The 22,424-nt window shown below is 49.1% G+C and overlaps 1 protein-coding gene across 2 annotated transcripts; it reads right to left on the bottom strand.

The window, feature by feature from the left end:
* Window positions 1-11,384: 11,384 nt before the first annotated feature.
* OTX1 (orthodenticle homeobox 1) lies at window positions 11,385-18,551 on the bottom strand. 2 transcript variants are annotated; one of them, XM_086701018.1, is made up of 6 exons: window positions 18,356-18,551; window positions 17,924-17,994; window positions 16,970-17,182; window positions 16,119-16,325; window positions 14,954-15,105; window positions 11,385-13,689 (listed from the first exon to the last, which is right to left on the bottom strand). In XM_086701018.1, exons 4-6 carry the CDS (start codon window positions 16,213-16,215, stop codon window positions 12,871-12,873), a joined length of 1,068 nt encoding a protein of 355 aa, XP_086557144.1. In that variant the 5' UTR covers window positions 16,216-16,325; window positions 16,970-17,182; window positions 17,924-17,994; window positions 18,356-18,551; the 3' UTR covers window positions 11,385-12,870. The 2 variants fall into 2 exon arrangements, with proteins under 2 accessions (XP_086557144.1, XP_025788111.1); XM_025932326.2 differs by lacking the exon at window positions 16,970-17,182.
* Window positions 18,552-22,424: the final 3,873 nt, after the last annotated feature.

Consider the following 22,424-nt stretch of genomic DNA (forward strand, 5'->3'; position numbering starts at 1 on the left):
AGGGGAGGAGGAGAGAGAGGGGGAGAGAATCCCAAGCAGGCATTGCACTTTAAGTGCAGAGCCTGACGCGGGGCTTGATACCACAACTATGAGATCATGACCTGAGCCCAAATCAAGAGTTAAATGTTTAACTGACTGAGCTGCCCACGTGCCCCCAAAAGGCTTTCTTCTTAAAGGGTCCTGTGAGGGGTGCCTGCATGGCTCAATCGGTTAAGAATCTCATTCTTGGTTTCAGCCCGGGTCACAATCTCACGGTTTCGTGGGTTTGAGCCCAGCATCAGGCTCCATACTGATAGTGCAGAGCCTGCTTGGAATTCCCTCCCCCTCTCTTCTCTGCTCCTCCCCCACTCATGCTGTCTCTCTCAAAATAAAGAAACTTGAAAAAAAAATTTTAAAGGGCCCCATAAGATACAGAGCAGGGAACTAACTATATCTGCCACTCAAGGATCAATACTTCTATTCACAGCTGTATAAAAGAAAAATAAGAGCCACATATACAATTTAAAATTGTCTATTATCAGGGTGCCTTGGTAGCTCAGTTGGTTGAGTATCCGACCTTTGATTTTGGCTTAGGTCATGACCTCACTGTTTGTGAGTTCAAGCTCTGCATCAGGCTCTGGGCAGACAGTGTGAAGCCTGCTTGGGATTCTCTCTCTCCCTTGCTCTCTGCCCCACCCCTGCTCACTTGCTCTCATTCTCTCTCTCAGAATAAACATTTAAAATGATATCTAGTATCTACATCAGAAAAGTAAAGAAATAGGTGAAATATTTTTAATGTATTTTCACATAATATATATAAAATATTTCAATAAGCAACTAATATAAACTTACTAAGGAGACATTTTACTTTTTTTATACTAAGTCTTTGAGATACAGAGTGAATTTTATACTCAACATTGCATTTTCATTCAGACTAGCAAAATTTCAGAAGCTCAAAAGCCACAAGTAACTAATGGTCACAGTACTGGACAGTGTTGCTCTAGGTATTATGATTGTATAATATGTAAAGTTATTATATCCTTGTTGAATTAACAAAGCCACTGCAATTCTTCCTTATACTCATTAACAATATCATTCATAATATACGCTTACATAACATAGTTCATCTACAAATGCTCAGCTATTCTGAGACTCTATGAGTCTAGAAAATGTTTTGCCATCAGATCATCCGAGATAGAGCTTTGGTTCCCTACCAAGTTCATGCTGGTCTCTTGTCTGGAAACCATCAGTATCTACACAGCCACAGGCTGATACTCACTACCTCAGTTAGTCAGGTGTGCAGGTGGAACAGAGTGAGGGGGCCAGCTTTCTTTGCTAAGACAGTTACCACTCATCCATCTACCTATGGCCCAGCTTCCAAAAGTCTATTGACATCTTCTGTCATGTTCTCTTTGTCCTTATGGAGTTTATGCCTTTCTTTATTCCCTGACTTTAATTTTACTATGTTAAGAGAGAGTGAAAATAAAACATGTATTCAATGGACCATGCTTATCTAGAAATTGCTCTTATGATTAGGGGCTGGTTTATTTCAAAATCTATACATTCATGAGAAGATAACTTATCTACAGATACAAACTTTTTCAAGCTTTAAAGATTTACTCCAATCAGAAATCCAGATATAAACAATATATATTTTAATAAAAAAATCAATTTGCTCTTAAAATTTCTTAAGAACATTTTGTATTTAGAATATTCCTATGCATACAATGAATCAGTTATATTAACATGAAAAGTTAATAATGTTCTTGAACACTAACTCTGCTCCCTCTAGATGAACTGTAAAAAACTGTCTCACCCTAATTCAATTGTGTTGTATGTTTGCGGTGTGAGCTTTAAGTAAATATTTGGACTCTAGCCTCCAGAGGTTTTAGTTTTTATGGGAATCTGAAGAACTGGCACATGAAACAACTGTTAACCTGTCTGTCCCTGTTCTGTTTAAACCTAAGGGGAACCTGGATTTACCAGCACCTTCCAGAGTAAAAGTTACCAAGTGCTGTGAAAACAGAATTCATGATATTATAAAACTTGTAATAGGATAGACTATGCTCATTAATGTGTTCCCTGAAAGACACAGATTTCTTCAGCAGTACTGTGAATGTCTTAGTTTTTTAAAACTAATTTAACTTTGTATTCTGTTTGACATGTAAGTCACCCTTTTAAAAATGAGAACTCCGTCAAGTTTATTTGTCCTTTTAAGATTATTTTTTCCCTCAGTTCACATTAGACCAGAGCAGCGCGGTTCTAATCTTTTCAGCTAGAACCCATTCACAGAAAACAGCCCATTGTACTCTTTCAACAACATTTTTTAAGCCAATGCATACATTTCTATTTTCTTTTTTAAAGTTAACACAATTCTTCAAGTACTTTTTTTTTCTCCAAGTATTTACTGACTACTATCTTGTAGCAGGCATTGCTAGATTCTAAGAAAAATAAGATTAATAAAACATATTCTCTGTCTTCAAAAACTTCATAGCCTAGCATGAGAGATCAATAAATATAAAGCATTAGGATACGTACTGCAATAAAGGTATGACCAAAGTACTATGGGAAGCCCAGAGGAAAGAAGGATTAATTCTTCCTGGAAATGATGGTGGAAGGAACTGGATTTTCCCAGTGAGAAGAGGTAAAAGGAATAGTGTTCCAAGCAGGACAACATGAAAAAGGGCACAAGGACACAGCTCCTTTGGGAAACAATCAGAAGCCTGGTGTGGCTGAAACACGAGATTCCTACAGAGTAATAGTAGGAGCTATGAGAAGGAATTCGAATTCTTTGTTATAATGAAGGCAGTGAAAAAGCATAAAACCAGGGAAGAGATGGGATAGAAAACTCTGTGGCTGTGTGAGTGAATAACTAGAGAAGGGGAACAGAAGGCAGGCAGGAAAACCAATTAAGGGGTTATTGTAGCAGCCTAGGTGGAACTCTCCACAGTCATTCTGGAACTGGAAAGAAGGGAATGAATGGATTTGACATGCCTTACAGAGGCAGAATCACTTGGATAGGATGGCTATTTGGATGGAGAAGGTAAAGAAAGAAGAGTCAAAGATTCCACCATGTACTTTGGCTTATGTGATGATTTAATGTAAACAGAAAACAACAAAGTTTAAAAAAATGAGCTCTACACTGAGATATCAGCAAGTATTTGCAAGACATTCAAGTGAAGAGATCCAGGAGGCAGTTGGAAATAAGGGTCTCAGCTAAAAAATACAGTCAATACCAAGAATATGGATTTTTGGAATTATCAACATAAAGATGACATTTGCAGTCATATAAGCAGATAAAGTTTCAAGAAAAGGAAATGCTGCCAAATTCTGCACACTACAAAAAAAAAGTCAGATGATTAATATGTAAGGCAAAACTTGAAACAAATCTTTTATTTTTATTTTTTTTTTTTAATTTTTTTTTCAACGTTTTTTTTTATTTTATTTTTGGGACAGAGAGAGACAGCATGAACAGGCGAGGGGCAGAGAGAGAGGGAGACACAGAATCGGAAACAGGCTCCAGGCTCCGAGCCATCAGCCCAGAGCCTGACGCGGGGCTGGAACTCACGGACCGCGAGATCGTGACCTGGCTGAAGTCGGATGCTTAACCGACTGCGCCACCCAGGCGCCCCGAAACAAATCTTTTAAAAGAAAATATGGGGAAATATTTTCATGATCATGAAGTGAGAACAAATTTCCTAAATAAGACACACAAAAAGCACCAATCATAAAAGATCAACAAATTCAGCTACTTTAAAACACCCTAACAAAGAGTGAAAGGACAATGCACAAAGTGAGAAATTATCTCCAACACATATAACTGACAAAGGACTAGTTTGCAGAATATGTAAAGAGCTCTTGCGAATCAGAAAAAAAGGTAGACAATCTAATAGAAAAAAAAGGAAAATGGAAGAATAGGCACTTCACCAAAAAAGATACCCAAATAAACATAAGGGGCTCAATTTCACCACTAGTCAAGAAAACACAAATCAAAACCACAATGAGGTATTACATATCCAGTATATTGACAAAATTTTTAAAAGTCTAAAAATAAGAAGCTTTGGCAAAGATATGGATCAACTGGAATTCTCATACACTATTTGGGAATATAAATTAATGCAACCAATTTGGAACCTGTGCCAATATCTAGTCAAGTAGAAAATATGCATTCCCTATGGCTCAGAAATTTCACTCCTAGGATATACTCTAGAGATTTGCATCTTTATGTGCATCAGGATACACATATAAGAATGTTCAGAGCAGCACCACTGTGATTATCCCAAACTGGAAACATGACAAATGCCTTTCAACAGAACAGATCAATTAATTGTGGTATATTCACACATTGGAATACTATACAGCATACAAACAGAAGCTACTGATACACACAATAACATGAATCAATCTTGTAATTTTAAGTGGAATAAAATTACAAAAATGACACAATATAATTCTATTCATAAATAATACAATATAATAAAATTCAAATAGGCTAAACAAATCCATATTGTTTAGGAATGCATACACAGTGATTGAGAAATGCAAGAAAACAGTTACTATAAATAATAAGATAGTTGTTACTTCACAGGAGACCAAAATGATTGTAATGGGCAAGGGATATTCTCAAGGAATTCTGCAGTCCCAATGTTCTATTCTTTGACCTCACTGGTGGTGATTACATGATGTTAAGTTGATAACCATTTGATTAAATGTACATATAAATTTTATGGACTTTTAAATATGCAACTTAAAAAAATTTAATGAACTAAATTTTGAAATGGTCCTACATTTAACAAGACATGTAATAATAAGAAGAGAAGTAACCAGAAAGGTCTTGATTCTAAGGACAATTAAAGGAGATTAAGAAAACATGCTATTGAATTCATTCAGAAGTAACTCTGAATACCACACACACACACACAAAAAAAAGACAATTCTGTATCTGAGATGAATTACATTTAAATCTGTTTCAAGGCTGATGACTGGATTTCATTCTTTCATTTGAGACCTACCTTGTGTCTGGCACTGTGCCAAGGACTTGCAGTACAGGAAAACTTAGTCCTACCTCTTAGACTTTTCTCAGCACTAGGACCCCCATTGACTTCTAATCTTTCTTGGGATAAAAGATTTAGCTATTTTATTGATTGGAATACAATGAGGCAGGGAGAATCTCAGTTCCAAATGTAGAAATAAAAAGGCATGCAGGAATTAACAGGTGCTAATCTGAGTATGTGATACAGTTTATGCCTCAAGTGAGGAAATACAGGGAGAATATGGATGCTAGATGTTTTCTCTTCCAAACATTAAGGAACATGAACAAACAACCTTTATTTTCCACATCAGGCAAGAGAAGGACTGAGATCAATAGCAGGAATACAAGGGTGAGGTCAGGGTTTTTAAAAACTGAAACAATAAAGATACAATTTAAACAAGACTTCTGCCTTTTGCTTTTCAGGAAAGAAAGCCTGTATCTATGAAGTGATGTGATCTCTATAACTCAACTTTTTAACCCATTTTAAAATTTCAGACTTGGCTCTGAAAAAATAAAATTTACCCTAAAAAGGCAGTATTTGCTATCTGTGAGATTTAAAAAATTAAGCTACAAACTTCAAAACTCGAAAAGAGAAGTTCCCAAGTTAGTATAATTAGAATATAAGATCCCAAATATCTGTTTACAAATTATTAAGGCTCATACACAGAGCCATTAATCTAATTTCAACTCTTTGTCTGGTTTACACAGTTTTCTCTGGGTTAGAACTCCTATAATGTAGCAAAGCAATATTCTAAGGAGCAAAAAGGATTCAATCAAGAGCAAACAACACATAAACATGAACCAACCAGTAAGGAATTTTAAAATTACTTAGAAATGAGCAATTAGTAGGGAATTAAAATTAATACGCAACTGAAAGGGTAGACAGACCTGGTACTCTCACTTAATGCTCTATTAAAATCTTTCTGAACTCTCACCAAGATTGAAGTGATGCTCAGAAACATAAAGGTAATAATGTCCCAGAAAATAATTTTCAGTTACCAAAGCTCAAATTTTATAACTCGAATTTAGATAAAGCATGTTTTGTTGATAACCTGGTAATTGGATTGTCAAGTGATACGGTTGGGGGTCTTTTAATTAATGTTTGCTAATATGCTGAAAATTTTAGGTAGCTTTTACAGCAAAAGACATGGGATCTGAAGACGGAGTACCAGGCCTGCCACCTACCATCTATGTAACGTTGAGTAAATAATCAAACCACTCTGAGTCTCACACCAACCAACCTTGCAAGACTTGAGAGCAGATAAAGAAAATACATACAATTGATACTGTAGGAACTCCAGAAGTACGGAGTCAGTTTCCTTAACATACTACAAAAACTACTTTCAGCAAACTAACGCATATTTTTATCCATGTTTTATTATGGAAAAAAATTTAAACTACAAAAGTCTAGTAAAATGAAGTTACATGTATTCTCATTAGCTTCAACAATTATCCATTCATGGCTAACCTGGTTTTATCTATATTCCACTCATTCCTTCTCTTCCTCTATTATATTTTGAAGCAAGTCCCAGATATCATATCATTAACATCCTAAGAGCTAAAATCCAGTGGCTTCTTCTCAGTGGATGTACAGGTATATGAAGTCCAACAGAGAGGTTTGAGCTAGTAATGTGAATTTGAGTGTCACCAATAACGAAATCAAGAGTTGAAGCTATAGCTCTGCATAAAGGTCAAATATCCATGCTTAGGAAACAAGATGACAGACTTTTCCTTGATGCTCCTTTGATAAAAATATCTACATAAAGCATAATTCTTCCATCAAAAAAGAAACTACAGATTTTCAAAGGCCTATAAAACTTCTACATCCTAAGACTGTAATTGTTTTTCTGCCTTAAAAAGGTGTCCCTATATTAGTACTCACTATTCTAAAGGATTTAACAAAAATCCCTAAAACACAGACATAATTTATGTAACAAATTTACACACTGGTATTGTAATCAACCCCAAATCTACTTTTCAAACTATTTAAAAACATGTTCCTCCATGTAAATTTTCTGTTCCACTTGAAGTTTACATATGTTTTACACTTTCTTTTCTATGTATACTTCACAATAAAAATTTTTAAGTAAATTTTAAAAAGAAAATTTGATTCCTACATTTAAATAGCTATGACAGACGATGGTATAGCTCATAAGCGTTCAGAGCTTTGAACATACATGAGAATATTTGCATACTAAAAATATTTTATAAGCTCTTTAGACACCAAGTTGTTGAATCAGAGGCCATTTATTCCTACATTTTCATTAATCTAATGCAAACTATCAAAATTAGTTATTATTTATATTCCACTTCAATCCTGAAAAAAATGTGACTCAAGCTCCTTATAGCCTAATTTTACAATCCACGTTAAAAGAATTTCTAAAATTTTCTAAAACAGTTTCATAAGCTGTCCAATAAAGATTAACCTTTGAAATATGAAGTATTTATGACCTTTGGAATGAAATGGAACTTTGTGTCTTTGATTATATTAGCCACCAAGTAAATTGTCCAAAGGGGATAGGAGGCGTAAAATTTTTAGAAACACGATAGATTGTCAATGGTTAAATTATGATGGGTCACCAATAGAGCTTAGTCCTATTTGATTAGAAAGAACTCCAAAATATTTTAAAACATATCCTTATCTTTGAACTAATAGTCCTAGAAACCTGAATGTACAATTTCATAGAGAGATATACATTTAGTTGTGAACACACGTACACATCTGTGCTTCATTTTTTCCTAAGAAATAATCAGATGTATTAAAAGCAGTTTCAACTTCGTCTAGATTATGTAACTGCCATTTCACCTAAGTTACTGAAGGATTTTTGGAAAATATTTTTAATTTTCACAGGCTTTCGAAAGACTGCACCTAATGTATTTTAAATGAAATCCAACTCATTTTTAAAGCATGATTAAACAATTAGGTCAAAATGGCATGTCACCCTCCCTCACAAAACAATCCAATTCTTTTTTCAGATATCAGTAAATATCAACAAGATAATTAAGGCATAATTGCTTTTTCAGGAATGGTTTACTAAACACAGCTAAATGCAAAGCCTCTCCTTTTCAAAAAAAAAAAAGCATATTCCAGACACCCACACATTTAATTAAACAGGTTCTTTCTTAAAGATAATAGAGATGTTTTCTTGTTGTATTCACCTTTTAGTTGCTTTCTACTTTAATATTATATTGTTGAATATAACTATTCTTTAGTTAAATCTAATCAGTTTTTTTTTCATTCTTATTTTAGACATTAAAATGTATGGGGGAAGGGAAAAGAAGTGTGGAAAATATAGAATAACTTGAGAATTTGATAGGTTTTCAATTAAGGAATTTCATAAAGATATCTTGTTCTGTTCTTAAATTAATTCTGCATCAGAAGCCAAGTGATTTTTTCGGTCTTGAATAGTAATGATACAGATTTTCTCTACCAATAATGTATATATTAACTACATTTAATATATCGGATACAATTTTATTTCTGTATTTCTAAAGAAAATCTGAGAGCCTGTTAAGGCTTAATTAATAACATCAATAACAATTCTGCCAGAGTAAGTAGTGGTTTTATCATTTATCTTGACAATCGAAAGAAATCTGTTTATTTGTGAAACTGCTATTTTGAACAAATACATGAGAAAACTAGTAATTTTCTTTTGACACAAGAAATGACACCACTGCTTTTTTAGCCCAATAATGTAGCAGACATGAATTTGCTGACATGCAGTGTCTTTTTACCTGCTTTCCCGCTCACGTAAATACTCCATAGCTTTAACGATTTTTTTTCCCCTCAAAAAAACTGTTTTCACAATCTAGGGAAACGTCTCCATATACTCTCAGTAGCTACTGAAGACTGAAAAGTTCTACAACAAACGAGGTTACTTCACTGAATCTTTTCAGAGCTTCAGTAAATGAATGCGGTGCTCCCACGACAGTTTTAAGTTTTAAAATTCCTTAAAAATCACCAATAGGAGTTATCCTTTACGCCTCACGGCACCTCACACGTGTTCACTTCAGGGTGGACTTTTCTGCCCCTGGAGTTTGAGCAGAGAACACAAACTAGGAGTAAAAAACACGAAGATTTCGTTGGGTGCTCAACGAAAGAAAACTGTTGAGTAAGCAACTGTCTTCGCGTTGCTAAATCTCCTTAAGTTGCCTCACTTGTGTCACGAACACCCAACCCAAACAGAACAAACCTCTCCCCTCCCGAGAAGGGCGAGCTGAATGAGAGCGGTTCTGCCCATTAACAGGTGGCCGGGCCGGGAGGGGCCTTCCGCGCTCCCGCCGCCGCCGCCGCCGCCCGGAGACGCCCTCCCCTCACCCGGCCTGGCCACCTCGGGCCGCCCCCGCCGCGGCCACGCACCCACCCCTCTCCCCGCTAGCTCCCGCGCCCTGGTGGCCTGCGGTGCCCCAGTGCCTTCGGGCTCCTGGTTTCCACCCAGCGCCACGGGCCCTCGGCACAGCCGGGGAGGCCCTGGGAGAAGCACGTGCCTCTTTTCGAAGCCTCCTTTCCCCGGGGCGGGAACTCCCGCCGGGTCTCCGCGCGCCCGGCCACCGGGGCCCGTCTGCTGAAGTACGCAGGCGCCGAACCTTCTGGACGCCGCCGAGTGGCCGGGCCACGGGGACGCGTCTGACCTACCCACCAGCAACTTGGCCCAAGTGTGAAGTTCTGGAGCGCCCCAGGCCAAGCGGGGCCAACTAACAAATGCGACCGGAGGCCCAAGGGTTTGAGTACCTTGCTCCGGAGGCCACACAGTTGTCCGAGCAGGCGCAAAGCCGGGTCTCCTGGTGTCATTCCCCCGAACAGCCAAGAGGACCGCTGCCCCCCTCCCCCAGAACCCGCCTCGGAACTGCGGGTGGGGGCAGCGTAGCACCCCATTCATTCTAGCGCCACTGGCAGCTGCTGCGTGAACCGGGGCGGGACGGGCAGGGTGGGCTGAGGGGAGCGCCCGGGAAGCCCTCCAACCCGGGTGCCCAGGCCCGTGCAGCGCGGGCTGGAAGCCTCCTTGCTCCGGCCATCGCCCCGGCCTCTCCGGCACGTGCGGGCCCCGCACCCGAGGGGCCACGGCACACCCGGCGGGTCGGCCTTGGCTCCGCCTTTAACTGGAGGCGCTGCCCAAGGCGGAGCCCGCGCGGGCGCGGCCCGGCCCTGCGCTCGGGGTCTTCCTCCGGGGGCGGCGCCGGCGGGCCGCGGCTGCGCCCTCCCGCGGGCCTCTGCTGAGTCGGGGATAATGGGTTTGTTGGAGTGGGGAGGCGCAGTGCGCCCGAGCCGGGCCTACGGAGTCCAGAGGGAGGACGCGGCCGAAGAGGCTTTTCTGTAACCGGAGCTCGCGGCCCTAAGACCTTGCTCCGCGCGGGACTCTGAGGGAGGGCTCGTTCTCCAAACCCGGCCTCGCGTTGTGTTCTCAGGTCTTACACGGAATAAACAGAATAGGGTGTGTTGGTCACTTCGCAGGAAACTTTTCGTTGTTTCCTTATTTCCTTCCCGTCCGTGGGCAAGTTGAGCAGCTTCTGGGCCTTACACCCAGTAGGTTTCGGGCCGAACAGAATCTGGACAGCTCCGGGTCCCTGGGTTTTCTGGACGGATCATCCCACCCCATCCCCACCTCTTTCCTGGTCTTCTCTCAGGACAAGATGGAACCGTCCTTTCCGACCCCCTGCTGCAAGTGGGGAGTCTTCTTCCCCTGCCAAAGTGAAACGCGTCCTTGTCGGCTTTCCTAGATCTTAATGTTTGCGTTGGAAAGAAACTTCACAAAACGCAAAAGATAACTTGGCTACTTATGGCAAGGGCCTGGGGGTTTAGAGGGACATCTTAGCACATGGAAGGAATGACTCGGATCCCCTAGTCGCCGTGAAGCCACGCGGGACAGCTCAGCAGAAAGGAAGGTTGTCTGCTGCCAACATGCAGGACACGGATCGGTTTTTTGTCGTTTTGTTTTCTTTTCCTTTTGGCTCAGCTCTGAAAGCATTACAGAGCTATCCTTTCCCGCCTCCCGACCCTCTTTCCCTCCCCCTCTTCTGTCTGGTGCAGGCAATTAGGGTGAAGAAATCAGTGCCAGGTTCCTGCCTCTGAAGAGAAAGGAATTGCTTCGGGAATTGAGTCCTGACACCTGTCTCCGTCCAGGATGGCGAGAGGGGATGCGGGGTCAAAACGCCCGCGGGAAGGGGCCGACCTGACTGGGAGGGGAGAACACTCCCTAAGAGACCATCTCTGGAGCCTCCTTTTGCCACGTCCTCCCTCCCTATCATTTGGCCTTCTGCTTCCCACAGGTCGTTAACACGCGAGGGTATTAACACGGGACTTTTCCCCCTCCTTTTAGGCTCCCCGAGACCAGGACCTGGGGGCTGGAATCAGAAGAGCAACACTGACAAGCCGTTCATTAATTTGCATTTATTTTCGGGAAATAATGTAGATAAAAGGGGAGGAGGGGGACTGCCTTACATTTCAACAAGTAATTTGTGATCTTCACATCGGACAAATCAAATTTACAAATTACTTTCCCACCTACTGGACGAAAAGGCCAAAGCCAAAATTGATACACAGGCGCGGGCTCTCCGCAGATTTCGGAGAATGAAGGTGCACTAAAAACTCACTAGACGAAACAGGGTTGTTTAAAAAGAGAGAAACCGACAGAGGAATTGGAACTAGGGTTTGGGGCCTGGGTTGACTTGTTTGTTTTTCCATAATGCCGTATTTTTGTTTGTTTTTTGTTTTGTTTTGTTTTGTTTTGTGATTGGTCTCTACACCGGAACTGCGACTCTGTGCTTCGACCGGGTGAAGGGCTCAGCCCTGCGTCCCCGCCCAGCCTAGCCCCCTCCCCTGTACCCTGACTTGGTCGTTTCCTTCACACTCTCGGACCCTCTCTATCCTCCGCGCCCAGCTTCCTGGAACCAAAAGGTTCTCTTTAATAAACACACAGAGGGAGAAGGTGTGAGAGAGCAGGACAGCTTTGCAACAACTGAAAAAATAAAAGCGCCATCGTTTAAGGAAGAGAGGGAGGGGGACAGAGGGAAAATATTTTTTGCTTTTGTTTTATATATATGTGTGTATATATATGTATATATATGCTGTATATATCTTAAAGTTCTATTTCCTGGGCGCTAAGACGAGATATGCTCAGTTCAACCAACAGCAACTAAAAAGTTTAAATGGTCCCTGGAACGGACCCGACTATGTACAGCATTCCCGCCGAGGCGGAAGCTTGAGCCAGTTCTACGCAGGGCGGGGCTGTGCGCGAGAGGCTAGGGACGCGCTCCTCCCTCCAGCCGTGCCCCAGCGCATCCCGCTGGGGAGGAGAAAACGCCGGAAAGCTCTGGCCTGCAGCCGGGGAGCGGGACCGAGGGCTGCTGAAGGGGCGGTAGTCTGCAAGCGAGAAACACTTAGTGGTTGTTTTGATTTGGGGTAGAGTGTGGGTGCACTCCAGTGGGCAGACACATGCCAGTTAGTGATTCCAGTGTCCAGAAAGAATAAATAAAAGTGTACGGTTCAAACAGAGAGTCAGAGCAAGAGCCTCCGAAGGCTGCAAGTGCATAATAACTGCCCAGAAACACCAGAGGAGAGTGACTTAGGAGTTCGTTAGGGGATGAGGAAGAGAGCACACAGCTCTCCCCATATAGAACTTGTGGGCCAAGCCAAAGCACCTGTCCCCTCATCCAAGGGGTGGGCGGGTCTGCACATCCCCCAAACAAAGTGGCAGAAAGATGAGGGCGGCAGTGCAGGCAAAGGGCATCTTTCAGGGGCATGAAAATTCAGGTCTGCAGAAGCCGAGGCAAAGGCGGGCGGTGCAGCAGCAGCAACAGGACGGGGACCACGGAGGGCGCAGGTAGTTGCGTTTCATCTCCTCTTCCTCCCACTCCTGGGCTCACAAGACCTGGAACCGCCATGAGGCTTGGTCCTTATAGTCCAGACAGTCGGGCGAATTGAAGTTGAGTTTCCAAGCCGAGGAAGCAGCGGCGGCGCCAGGCTCCTTGTAATCCAAGCAGTCGCCAGAGTTGAAGGCGAGCCCTGAGCCGCCGTAGCCCTGGTGGTGGTGGTGATGATGGTGGTGATGATGGCCTGAGGACTGGCTCAACGGATGGTGCGCGTGCGGATGGTGGTGATGGTGGCCGGCCATGGAGGAGGGTGCCATAGGGCTGAGCTGGTGCGGGTGGTGGTGCGAGTGCATGGGCGCTAGATAGGAGCTGCAGTCCACGCCGCCAAAGTAGGAAGACGAGGGCGCGGGGTAGCCCTGCCCGTAGCTGCCGCCCTGGCCGTAGGACATGGGATAAGAGGCTGCAGCCGAGGCGGCGCCTGCAGCAACCGAGCGCTGCATGCACGACGCGTTGCTAGGCGCGGCCAAGGGCTCGGGCACTGACACCGACGCGGGCGCTGAGCCCGGCGAGATGGAGGCCGGACTCCAGATGGATGAGGCAGCCGGCGTACTCAACGACGACGGGACTGCCACCGCCGGGTTCCCGCCCAGGCCTGCCGCCGCTGCCGCCGCTGGGTTGGCGGAGGCGCTGGATCCTGAGCTGGAGGACGAGGCGGAGCTGGACACAGCGGGAGGCGTGAACTGGCCGCTGCTTTCCGAGCCCGAGCTCTCCCGCACCGGGGACGACTTCTTCTTGGCTGGGCGGCTCTTGGTCCCGCTCCCGCTCTGCTGCTGCTGGCGGCATTTGGCACGGCGGTTCTTGAACCAGACCTGCAGCGGGCCGAGTCAGGGAGAGGGTGTCAGGGGGGCGAGTAGAGCCTGCTACTCCCCGGCCCCTGTACCCACCGCCCGGCTTAGGATCTCTTATCCCTCTCCAACGGCGGCCTCCACCCCTCCTCATCTCCCACCGGGCCAGCCCCTGCCCCTGCGTTCCCAGCTCCTCCGCCCTCCCCCAACCTTCAGATCAAAGATCTTCCTCTGGCAAAGTAGGGACGTGCACCTCCCCACCCCCAGCGCCACTCTGCCCTAGGGCGGAACATTCGCGTCTGTCCAGCCAGAAGTTCAGCCATGTCTAAACTCTGCTGTTGGCTGCTTCCCAACAGCCTCATGTATGTTTGGAGGCCCTGTCTTCTATGAATAGAGCTGAGGAAACTGCGGAGAGGCACGAAGGAGAGCGCAGGACAGTCACCAAGTCTGAGGTGGGAGGCAGTCGTCCCCTGGAGGCCCAGCGTTGGGCAAAGCGAGAATTTGAGCGGATGCAGGAGCAAGGCGGGGAGGCTGAACAGAGGCAGTACTCGGGGGACTAGGGAAGGAAGCCTGAGCAGAATTTCGTTGGGCTTCTTGGTTCCAAGTGGGGAACCAAATGGGACAAAGTTCTCACTTCTCTTGGAGGGCCCTGGTACATGGCACAACATTCTTGGTTCTTTCTCGAGCCTCGAGGGAAAGCAGGCGAGATAAAAGGCCCTTGAGGAGAGTTCTGAGTTATAATCCAAACAGTATTTTCACCGCAAAAACAGAAACAGCAAAGCCGGTAGCCGGGTTTTGTGTTCGGCATCCTCTCTGGGCAAAGGAAACATCTAATCAAACCTGCGCCACCCAGGGAGCGCACTCCGACAGGGCACCAGGCTCTGGCCAAGCTCCACTCTTCCATTTCCAGGATCCCCGGGATGCAAGGCAAGTGCGAAGGCACAATTCAAGACCCCAAAGAAAACTGCCAAATCCTGGAATGGCCGAAGAAGCAGGGGCAAGTGTCGGGCCCTCTGGGCACTTTACGTTAGGAAACCTTGCTTATCCTCCCAAAATCATAAAAAGGATTTTCAATACCGAAGGCGCCCTGGGACCAAGGGTCGAATCCAGTGCTCTAAGCTAGTGCCTTTGACTTTGCCCCTCTTCTAGGCCCGGGCTGAGCGCTAGGGGGAGTCTGACAGGAATTGCCCAGTCTGTAAGCCCGCCCCACACCAGACCACCCTTCCCAGGCCCTCTCCAGCTAGTCCCAGAGCCCCTACCCTGACCCAGGAGCCCTGGGCGCGCACACCTGAACTCTGGACTCCGGCAGGTTGATCTTGAGCGCCACCTCCTCGCGCATGAAGATGTCAGGGTAGCGAGTCTTGGCGAAGAGCGCCTCGAGCACGTCCAGCTGTGAGCGTGTAAAGGTAGTGCGTTCCCGCCGCTGCTTCCGCGGGGTGGCTGAGGGAACACGCGGGGGCGCCTCGGGTCAGCGGTGGCCACGCGGACCCACGCTAGAGGACGCAGATAGGCCTCAGGCAGGCCCTGTGCGAGGCCGTTGCAAAAGAGAGCAGAGCTCCAAGCGAAAGAAAAACTCCCCCGGGAGGCGAGCCTGAGAGGCCACAGGTGGGAGAAAGTACATGCGTGCGACTGAGAACCAGTGGGTCTTCAAGACTTCAGAGTTGCCCCTTCCCTACTTCTCAGAGGTTAGGAAAGGAAAAGAAGTTATATAATCTCCCTGTTTTCGCCCCCTTGCCCCCAACACACCCCCTGGCTGGAGGATGGTGAAGGGGTGCTCAGAAACACCGCCCGGAAAACACTTTCCGAAAGAATACATGGGGGTGAAGGAGTGGGAGCTAGGAAACAAAACCAAACAAAAAGCCAGGATTCTGCTCAGGCTCTCCACATCCGCAGTGCAAAAGTTGGTGCAAACGACCCATGTAGAGGACAATTTATTTAATTAGGGAGAAAGAACCCCTCTTCCTCATCTCTGCCAGTCATTTCTCATGAGAAAATCTTGGCTCTTCCTGTTAGGGCCTAGAGAGTGTCCAGAATCCTCACTCAATATTGGCGGGGGGGTGGGGAGGGGGAAGGAATAGATACACATAGTAACACACACACATACACACACACACACACACACACACACACACACACCCAAAAAAAAAAAAAAAAAAAAAGGCAGCCCATGGGAAACTGCCCGAGGTAAATGCTCCCTGTGCTGGTGGTGGGACCACAACAGGAAACAGGTTGTCCGTGTGGCCAGGCTGGGAAAGCACACATTACACTACTTCACTGCCCAGGCCCAGTTCACCCAGCGGTGACTGCCCTGTGAGCTTGCAGCCTGTGGTGCATGGTAGGCATACTAGCCAACCGGCTCCCTGGGCCTGCTCAGCGACAAAAATGTGTGCTCAAACTCAGAGTCTGGGGATCCCCAAGATTTGCAGGGGCTGGGGGCGGGTACCGGTGCTCACCGGGGTAGCCCACGGAAGGATGCAGGAGGTCCATGGCTGGCCCGGCCAGGCCCAGCCCGTTCATGCCGTATGGGGGTTGTTTGAGGTAAGACATCATGCTAACAGCTGGGTGGAGGCGCCCCGACGGATCCAGGGGGCCGGGGCCTGGCGCAGTGCGGGGCTCCCACTGCGCAGTCCTTCAAGCTCTTTGGCGCCTGGGGGCCCGGCCTATGGAGACAGGAGACACATGTAAACAGTGATTGGGAGCCATCTCGGCTTCCTTGTCTTGTCTGAGGCAAGGAGCCACGGAATGGGGAGGCTACGGAACTTCGCGAGGCGGTCAACTCGGCTCTATAAGGCCTTAGTCTAAAAACCACAGCTTCTTTGAAAAAAGTAAGCTTTTCTGGATCATCATCTACTCTTTTCACACTTGGAAGGGTAAAAGACACTCCTAGGACGTCACTAAGAGTGAGGAGAGGTTAAAAGCAGGGCTAAGCTGGAAAGGTCGGAGCCTGAAAGGCGGAGTGTACAAGGTCCCAAGTCTAGGCAAAATTCTGGTCCGGTAGGAGCAGGCCTCAATACTGCAAAAGCAAACGTTTACTCCGCGCCAGTGAGGCAGGCTGCCCAGGGCATAAGGGGTTGTTTCCTTTTGTTTCAAACGTTTTTGAAAGCGGGACCAAAAGGTAGAGGCTCCAGAGAGCCAAGGTGAGGCACTTTCGGGGAGCTCGCAGCGCCTGGGCCTCTCTGAGATGCATTACCCACTTAGAGGAATACATTCCTTCAAAGGTCTCTGCCACTGGGTCCCGGCCCCAGAGCCCACAGCCACCCCTCTAGTTAACCTCTCTGTGCCCAGACTTTGAAAGATTGCTCACCGGGAATCCCACCACACCTTAACCGCAGTTACAGGCCCAGGGCCCGCAGAGGCGGCCAGAAGACGCAGAAGGGGCCACTGTAGAGGTGGCGGCTCTAAGACGCGGCGGGAGGTCAGGGGCGCCTGGCCACCGCCGCAGGCCCTTCTTCGCGAATGCGAGCGGGTCCTTCTTTCTGCCCGGTCCTGGCTGCGGACAATGTCGTCCCGGCGGAGGCTGAAAGGTGACCCGCCGAGCTCCCCAAAAGGTCTCACGGATTTGGGAGGCCTCAGTGCAGCGTTCTGGTGTACTCCCTTCCTATCCTACTAGATGAACCCGCGGCCCCATAACCCGATTGAGACAAGTAGGCCTCAGCGGCAGAGCTCGCGCTGACCCGCACTGGAAAGTCGAAGCCTCGCTTCCCCGGTTGCCTCCAACCAGAGGCGCTATTCTCAGAGGGTAGGAAATAGAGCTGGGGGAGTGGGACCGGGGCCCCCCGGGGTACCTGTCGCTTCACCCCGCGTCGCGGGAATCCAAAGCAGGCCTGGGCCCCGGGGCTAGGAGTTCAGGGAGAGCAGTAAGAGCTAAAGAAGCCACCCTACTCCTATCCATCAGGACCCACTGTCTGGGCTGGGGGAACACAGTTTGCAGGGAAGGGTAAGAGAGGGAAACAGCCAGGGCTCCAGGGCCCAAAGAGAATGGGACGTCAAAACGCGGCGTCTCTGCTAGGCTGCAGCGTGAGTTTTCAAAGACTTTCTTCAAACTTAGCACTTGGTTACTTCGGAGGAGGCGGGGGAGGGGGCGCGGGGCCAACGCAGAGATCTCGGGTCGTCCGCACACCAAGAGGGGAGCGAGGCCGCTCCCCAGCCCCGCCCACCTGCCGGGGACCCAGGAAGCGGGGGCCCGTTTGAGGAAGGGGAGGTAAGAACAACCGACGAGCTCCCGGAGTCTAGGGCGGCCCCACGGCTTTCTCCTTACCTGCCCTCAGCTGCCGGGGCCGCTCACCATCTACCTCGCGCCCTCACACAGACCCGCGCGGGGCAGCCAACCTGCAAAACAGAGCGGCACAGGAATTACTCGCCGGGCCGAGCGGCTGGTCTAGGATCCCTGGATTTCTTTCTTTCCCAACTTCCCTCCTTCCTTCTCTTTCCTTCCAGTGGCTTCGTGCGTGTCCCTCCAGGTTTCACTTTATTGCACAGACACTTTGTTGGCAAAGCCCTACGCGTTCCCGAGACACTACCTCGCCCGGGACCGCGCCGAGGGGCCGCAAGGGGTAGGGTGGGGGTGAAAGGGGCAGAGTTGGGAGGTGGCTCGCGGTTGCAGTTGCACTCCCGGTACAACGTGGAGGCGGTGGGGGCTGGGGAAGTCCTGCAGAGGCACTTTGCAAACTAAATAAATCGAGCGATTTACCTTGTCGGAGTGGCTTGTCTTGCCGGGTTGTTTAGGTGATTGGAAATGTAGCCTGATGAAGATTGATCACCTTTCTACTGCCCTCCCCGGGTATGTGAACGCGAGGTGAGTGCGTAACGGGGCTATGCTGCCAATCCCCGGCCCCGCGCGGGCTGAGTGACAGGGAGCCGGGCAATGGCAGCACGAGCCGGGGGTTACCTCCATGCGCCCCCGCCCTCCTCCGCCCCCTGCACCCCGCCCTCACCGCCCGCCCGCCCCGCCCCGGTGGCGCGCTAACTCCAGGGCTTGGCTGGCAAACGCCGCGCAGAGCGAGGCGAAGACAGCGAACGCTGCGCCAGAGCCCCGTCCACAGAGAGGGACGCCGGTCCTGAGGCCGCCCCGGGGTCCCCGCCCTTCCCTCGCCCTTTCGGCGCCCGGCAGGGAGTGGCAGAGAGGAGGCGAGGTGCTGGAGAACCGGTTCCCTCTCTCTCTCTCCCGCGCGCCACCCGGCTCGGCGGCCCGGCTGTGGGCTCGAGGATTCCGGAGCCGCGGGCTGGAGTGGAGGGGGCCCCCGGCCCCTCTCGCGGCGCCGCGGGCCCCAGCGTCTTCTTTCACCGCGCCGCCACCTGCAGACCGACGCCGCGGGCGGCTCGTGCTGGCACAGGCTACTTTGCCGAGCGCAGGAGAGCTCTAGGTGCGCAGATCCCGCCTCGGCGCCTCGGGATTCCCGCGCCCGGAACGGCACCCGCAGGGGAGGCTCCGCCACTTACCTACTCCTCGGTGTCTCCTGGGGTTCACAGTCCCCACGAAGGGTGTTTGCAAATCTTAGACGCTTCTTCTGAAATGTTGGAAGCCAGCGTCTGCTACCCCTTACACACACACTGCTTCTGAATCGAAAGATTCTGATAGGAAGGAAACTTTCTCTTTCATACTCATTCTCTGTCTTCTTCCCGATCTCCTTCTACCAGGGACAGTCTGGTGGAAAACGTGGCCACAGACCCCTGCCCTCAATTTCTTTCTCACATACCGCTGAAGGAACCTTCTGGGGTTTCCCCGGATTGTTCGTACTGGCGAAGCCCGTTTCCCGGCCGAACAAACTTCTCAAACCCGTGTGCCTGTGTGGACTTTTCAAAGCGCCCAAAATATGTTTTCGCCCCAACCCTGAGCAAGGCAATTCATGTAAGTGGCACCTCCTTCTGAATATTAGGCGCCACTTTACTCCCTTTCGAGGAATTCCTACTCCTTTTCCTAATCCCCCCTCCCCTCCATCCCAACAGGCGGAGTGAAAAGTTTGAACAGGAGTAAGTGTAAGGGCGAATCAAGGAGCCGCCAGGCGCGTCGCGGTGGGGAGCGCCAGCGCTGCCGGGGCCGCGAGGTCGGGCACCGAGAGCGGACTGGGCTCTGGGTGAGGAGGAGGAGGCGAAGGAGGAGGAGGAGGAGGAGGAGGAGGAGGAGGAGGAGGAGAAGGAAGGGGGAGCCCGCTGAGTGAAAAGGGGCCGCGGCCGCCGCTCATCAAAGTGCTTCCCCCTCCCCCAAGCGACACTTTCCTTTGGAGTCCGAATAAAATACGGTAACAGAATATGATGGAGGGCACACTGTTTCCTTAACTGCTTCTCAAAGGACCCGGGAGATCTTCTTAGGACCTTTAATAAGGCTTTGGTCGGTTCTTTTGTTGATCTCTCAAAATCAACTCCTTCTAATTGAAGTTGGAGCTGAAAGCGAGCTAATGTTCAAAGAAAGTGGCCGCCAGACCAACGAAATTACATTTTTTTTTTTTTTTTTGGACGATGAGGGAACATCTAATCAAAGGGGCAAAGGAGGAGGGGTGGGAGTGGAGGAGTATGAAGGAGAAAAGGAGGTTTTACAAGATCCTTCTCTGGTTCACAAAAGTCAGCGACACGGGCGCTTCTCTCCAGAACAAAGACACCGCAGCCCATTCACAAAAGGGAAAGAAGGAGAGAGAGAGAGAGAGGGAGAGAGAACAATAAAAGAACGAGAGAAAAGGAAAAACATGAGAAAGAAAAAGCTTTAACGGGAAAGAAACTGCTCAGAGCGCAGCGCTGACCCGGGCGGGGACACAACTTAGGCTCTCGCAGGCCCCCGCGGATAGTAGCCCGCGAGGCCCGCGGCTCAGAGCCCCTGCGATGGTGCAAAGGCTTAAAGAAAGAAATGAAATACACCCGCGCCTTCAGTTCTGGGGAAAGGCGCGGGCAGGAGGGTACTAGTTTGTGAGGGAAGGCTATGCGGGAGTCCTGGAGTGCGCGGCGAAAGCGTCTGCGTCCTCAGCCCGGCGCTGCCCTAGCCCAGGCCTGCGCGCTCTGTGCCTGGGTATAGCCGTCCGGTGCCGGGGTGCATGTCCATGTCCCAGCCCCGCAACCTCTCGCACTCCTGCCTCCTCCGCGCCCTGTTTCGCCTGCAGCTGCAGCGCGGGGCCGAGGTCCGGCGCGGAGAGGTGGGGCTGCTGTGCGCGCTGGAATGTGCTCAGGCAGTCCCCAGGGCCCGCCACGCGGGAGTCCGGCGCTCTCGCTTCCAGATGCTGCCACGGTCTCGGGGAAGTTGGGAGGTATCAAGTAGCACAGTCCCCCCACCCCCCTAATGAGAGTATTTATCTAATCCCAAATTGCAGGCGAATTTTCTTAATGCTCAACCCATAAAACCCCGGGATTAAGAAAAGAAAGAGAGGGAGAGGGAGGAGTGCTGAGAGGGAGACAGACTGAGATGAAAGTTTCTGGTACGCGGCGTGGAGGACTGAGGCGGCCGTCGCTAGGCAAATGTCCAGGTGGGAGACGCTGGGCCAGAAGCCGCGACCGTTCCAGCAATGGCCGCAGGGCGGGGAGGGGAAGAGGGGGGCATCCCGGAGGGAGAGCACGTCCACCCAGCTCGAGGCCCCCGGGCCGTGGAGGGGGAGTGGGAGTTGGGCCCTGGGACCCGGATCCAGCACCCAGGTGACCTCGAGGCCGGGCCAGACTCTGGGGGACACTTGGGACAGTGGGAGGGGCTTTGGCTCCGGGGTCGTGGGATCCCGGCCAGGGGCGGAAGTTCTGCATCGGCCTGCGGGCTGTGCCCCAGCCAGCCTGCTGCCAATGCTCCTCCTCCCCAGCGACCCCCGGGCCCATAGCTTCTTTTCCCGCAGCGCGGGCTTTCTGGTTCCGGGCCTCTCGGTACGCTGGGCTTGCGCCTGCGCTCGGCGGGCAACCTCTGGGCACAACGCGACGAAATCGGGACGCGGAGCCTTCGCCCCGGGCCTGACCCCACTAGTCCCAGGGGTCCGCGCTCCGCCGCCGCTGCGGGGCGTGCGGGCGCCACACAGCAGCCCAAATGGAAACCCCGCGAGGCTCGGGACTGGGGCAGGAGGGACAGCAAATGTGGGGCTGGGGAAGGTTTGTCGCTTGACAGGTCGGAAGCGGCGTGGGGGAGCCGCCTCTCCGCGAGTCTCCTCGGGAGGGAAGCTTCCCCGAATCTAGCGTAAATGGGACGGTGATGCTGGCCGCCCAAGCCCCAGGCTGCTTGGGGCCGGCGATTTCATCTGCCTGCTTCCCAGGGGTTAGAGTAGGGTTCTGAGAGCTTCCCCCAGAGAGCGGCAGCTAGCTCCGCTCTCTTACTTGAATAAAGAGGACAAAAACTCAATTTCATTTAGTTCTGATAACTTTTCAATAACTTCAATCCTTGTCAGGAAGAAATTCTACCGTAGGAAGTTTTACCATTTTGAAAGATTGGCCAGTTGAAGGCGGCTGTCTACTTTTCGAACGCGATTTGTGTGTGTGTGTGTGTGTGTGTGTGTAGATTTGTGTGTATATTTACATATATGTATGTGTGATCTAGGCTAAAGTATAAATGCTAGAGGACTGTTTTCTCTGTCTCTAGACTTGTTGAACGAGCATGCTTTGTTTCGGACACCTCTTAGAGGAGTGATGGAAACTACCATAAAATCGCCAGTTTTTTTCTGTAGCCTAGAACTTCTTGTTAAAAGTTCCCTTTCCCTCATCTCATACACACACCTGCACGCATGTATCCTCCCTGCCGACAATAACCTTTCTTTCTTTCACTTCAGCACCTACAGATTTGCAGGTTATCAGAAGTCATAATTTTT

The sequence above is a fragment of the Puma concolor genome, chromosome A3 (genome assembly GCF_028749965.1).
Source record: "Puma concolor isolate L17-30 chromosome A3, mPumCon1.1.hap2, whole genome shotgun sequence".
Taxonomy (NCBI): Eukaryota; Metazoa; Chordata; class Mammalia; order Carnivora; family Felidae; genus Puma; species Puma concolor.

Coding starts and splice junctions, on each gene's coding strand:
- OTX1 (XM_025932326.2), bottom strand. CDS start 16,215: ATGATGTCTTACCTCAAACAACCCCCATACGGCATGAACGGGCTGGGC. Junction 15,106..16,118: donor TCCTTCCGTGGGCTACCCCG/GTGAGCACCGGT, acceptor GTGTTCCCTCAG/CCACCCCGCGGAAGCAGCGG. Junction 13,690..14,953: donor TGCCGGAGTCCAGAGTTCAG/GTGTGCGCGCCC, acceptor GGCCCGCTGCAG/GTCTGGTTCAAGAACCGCCG.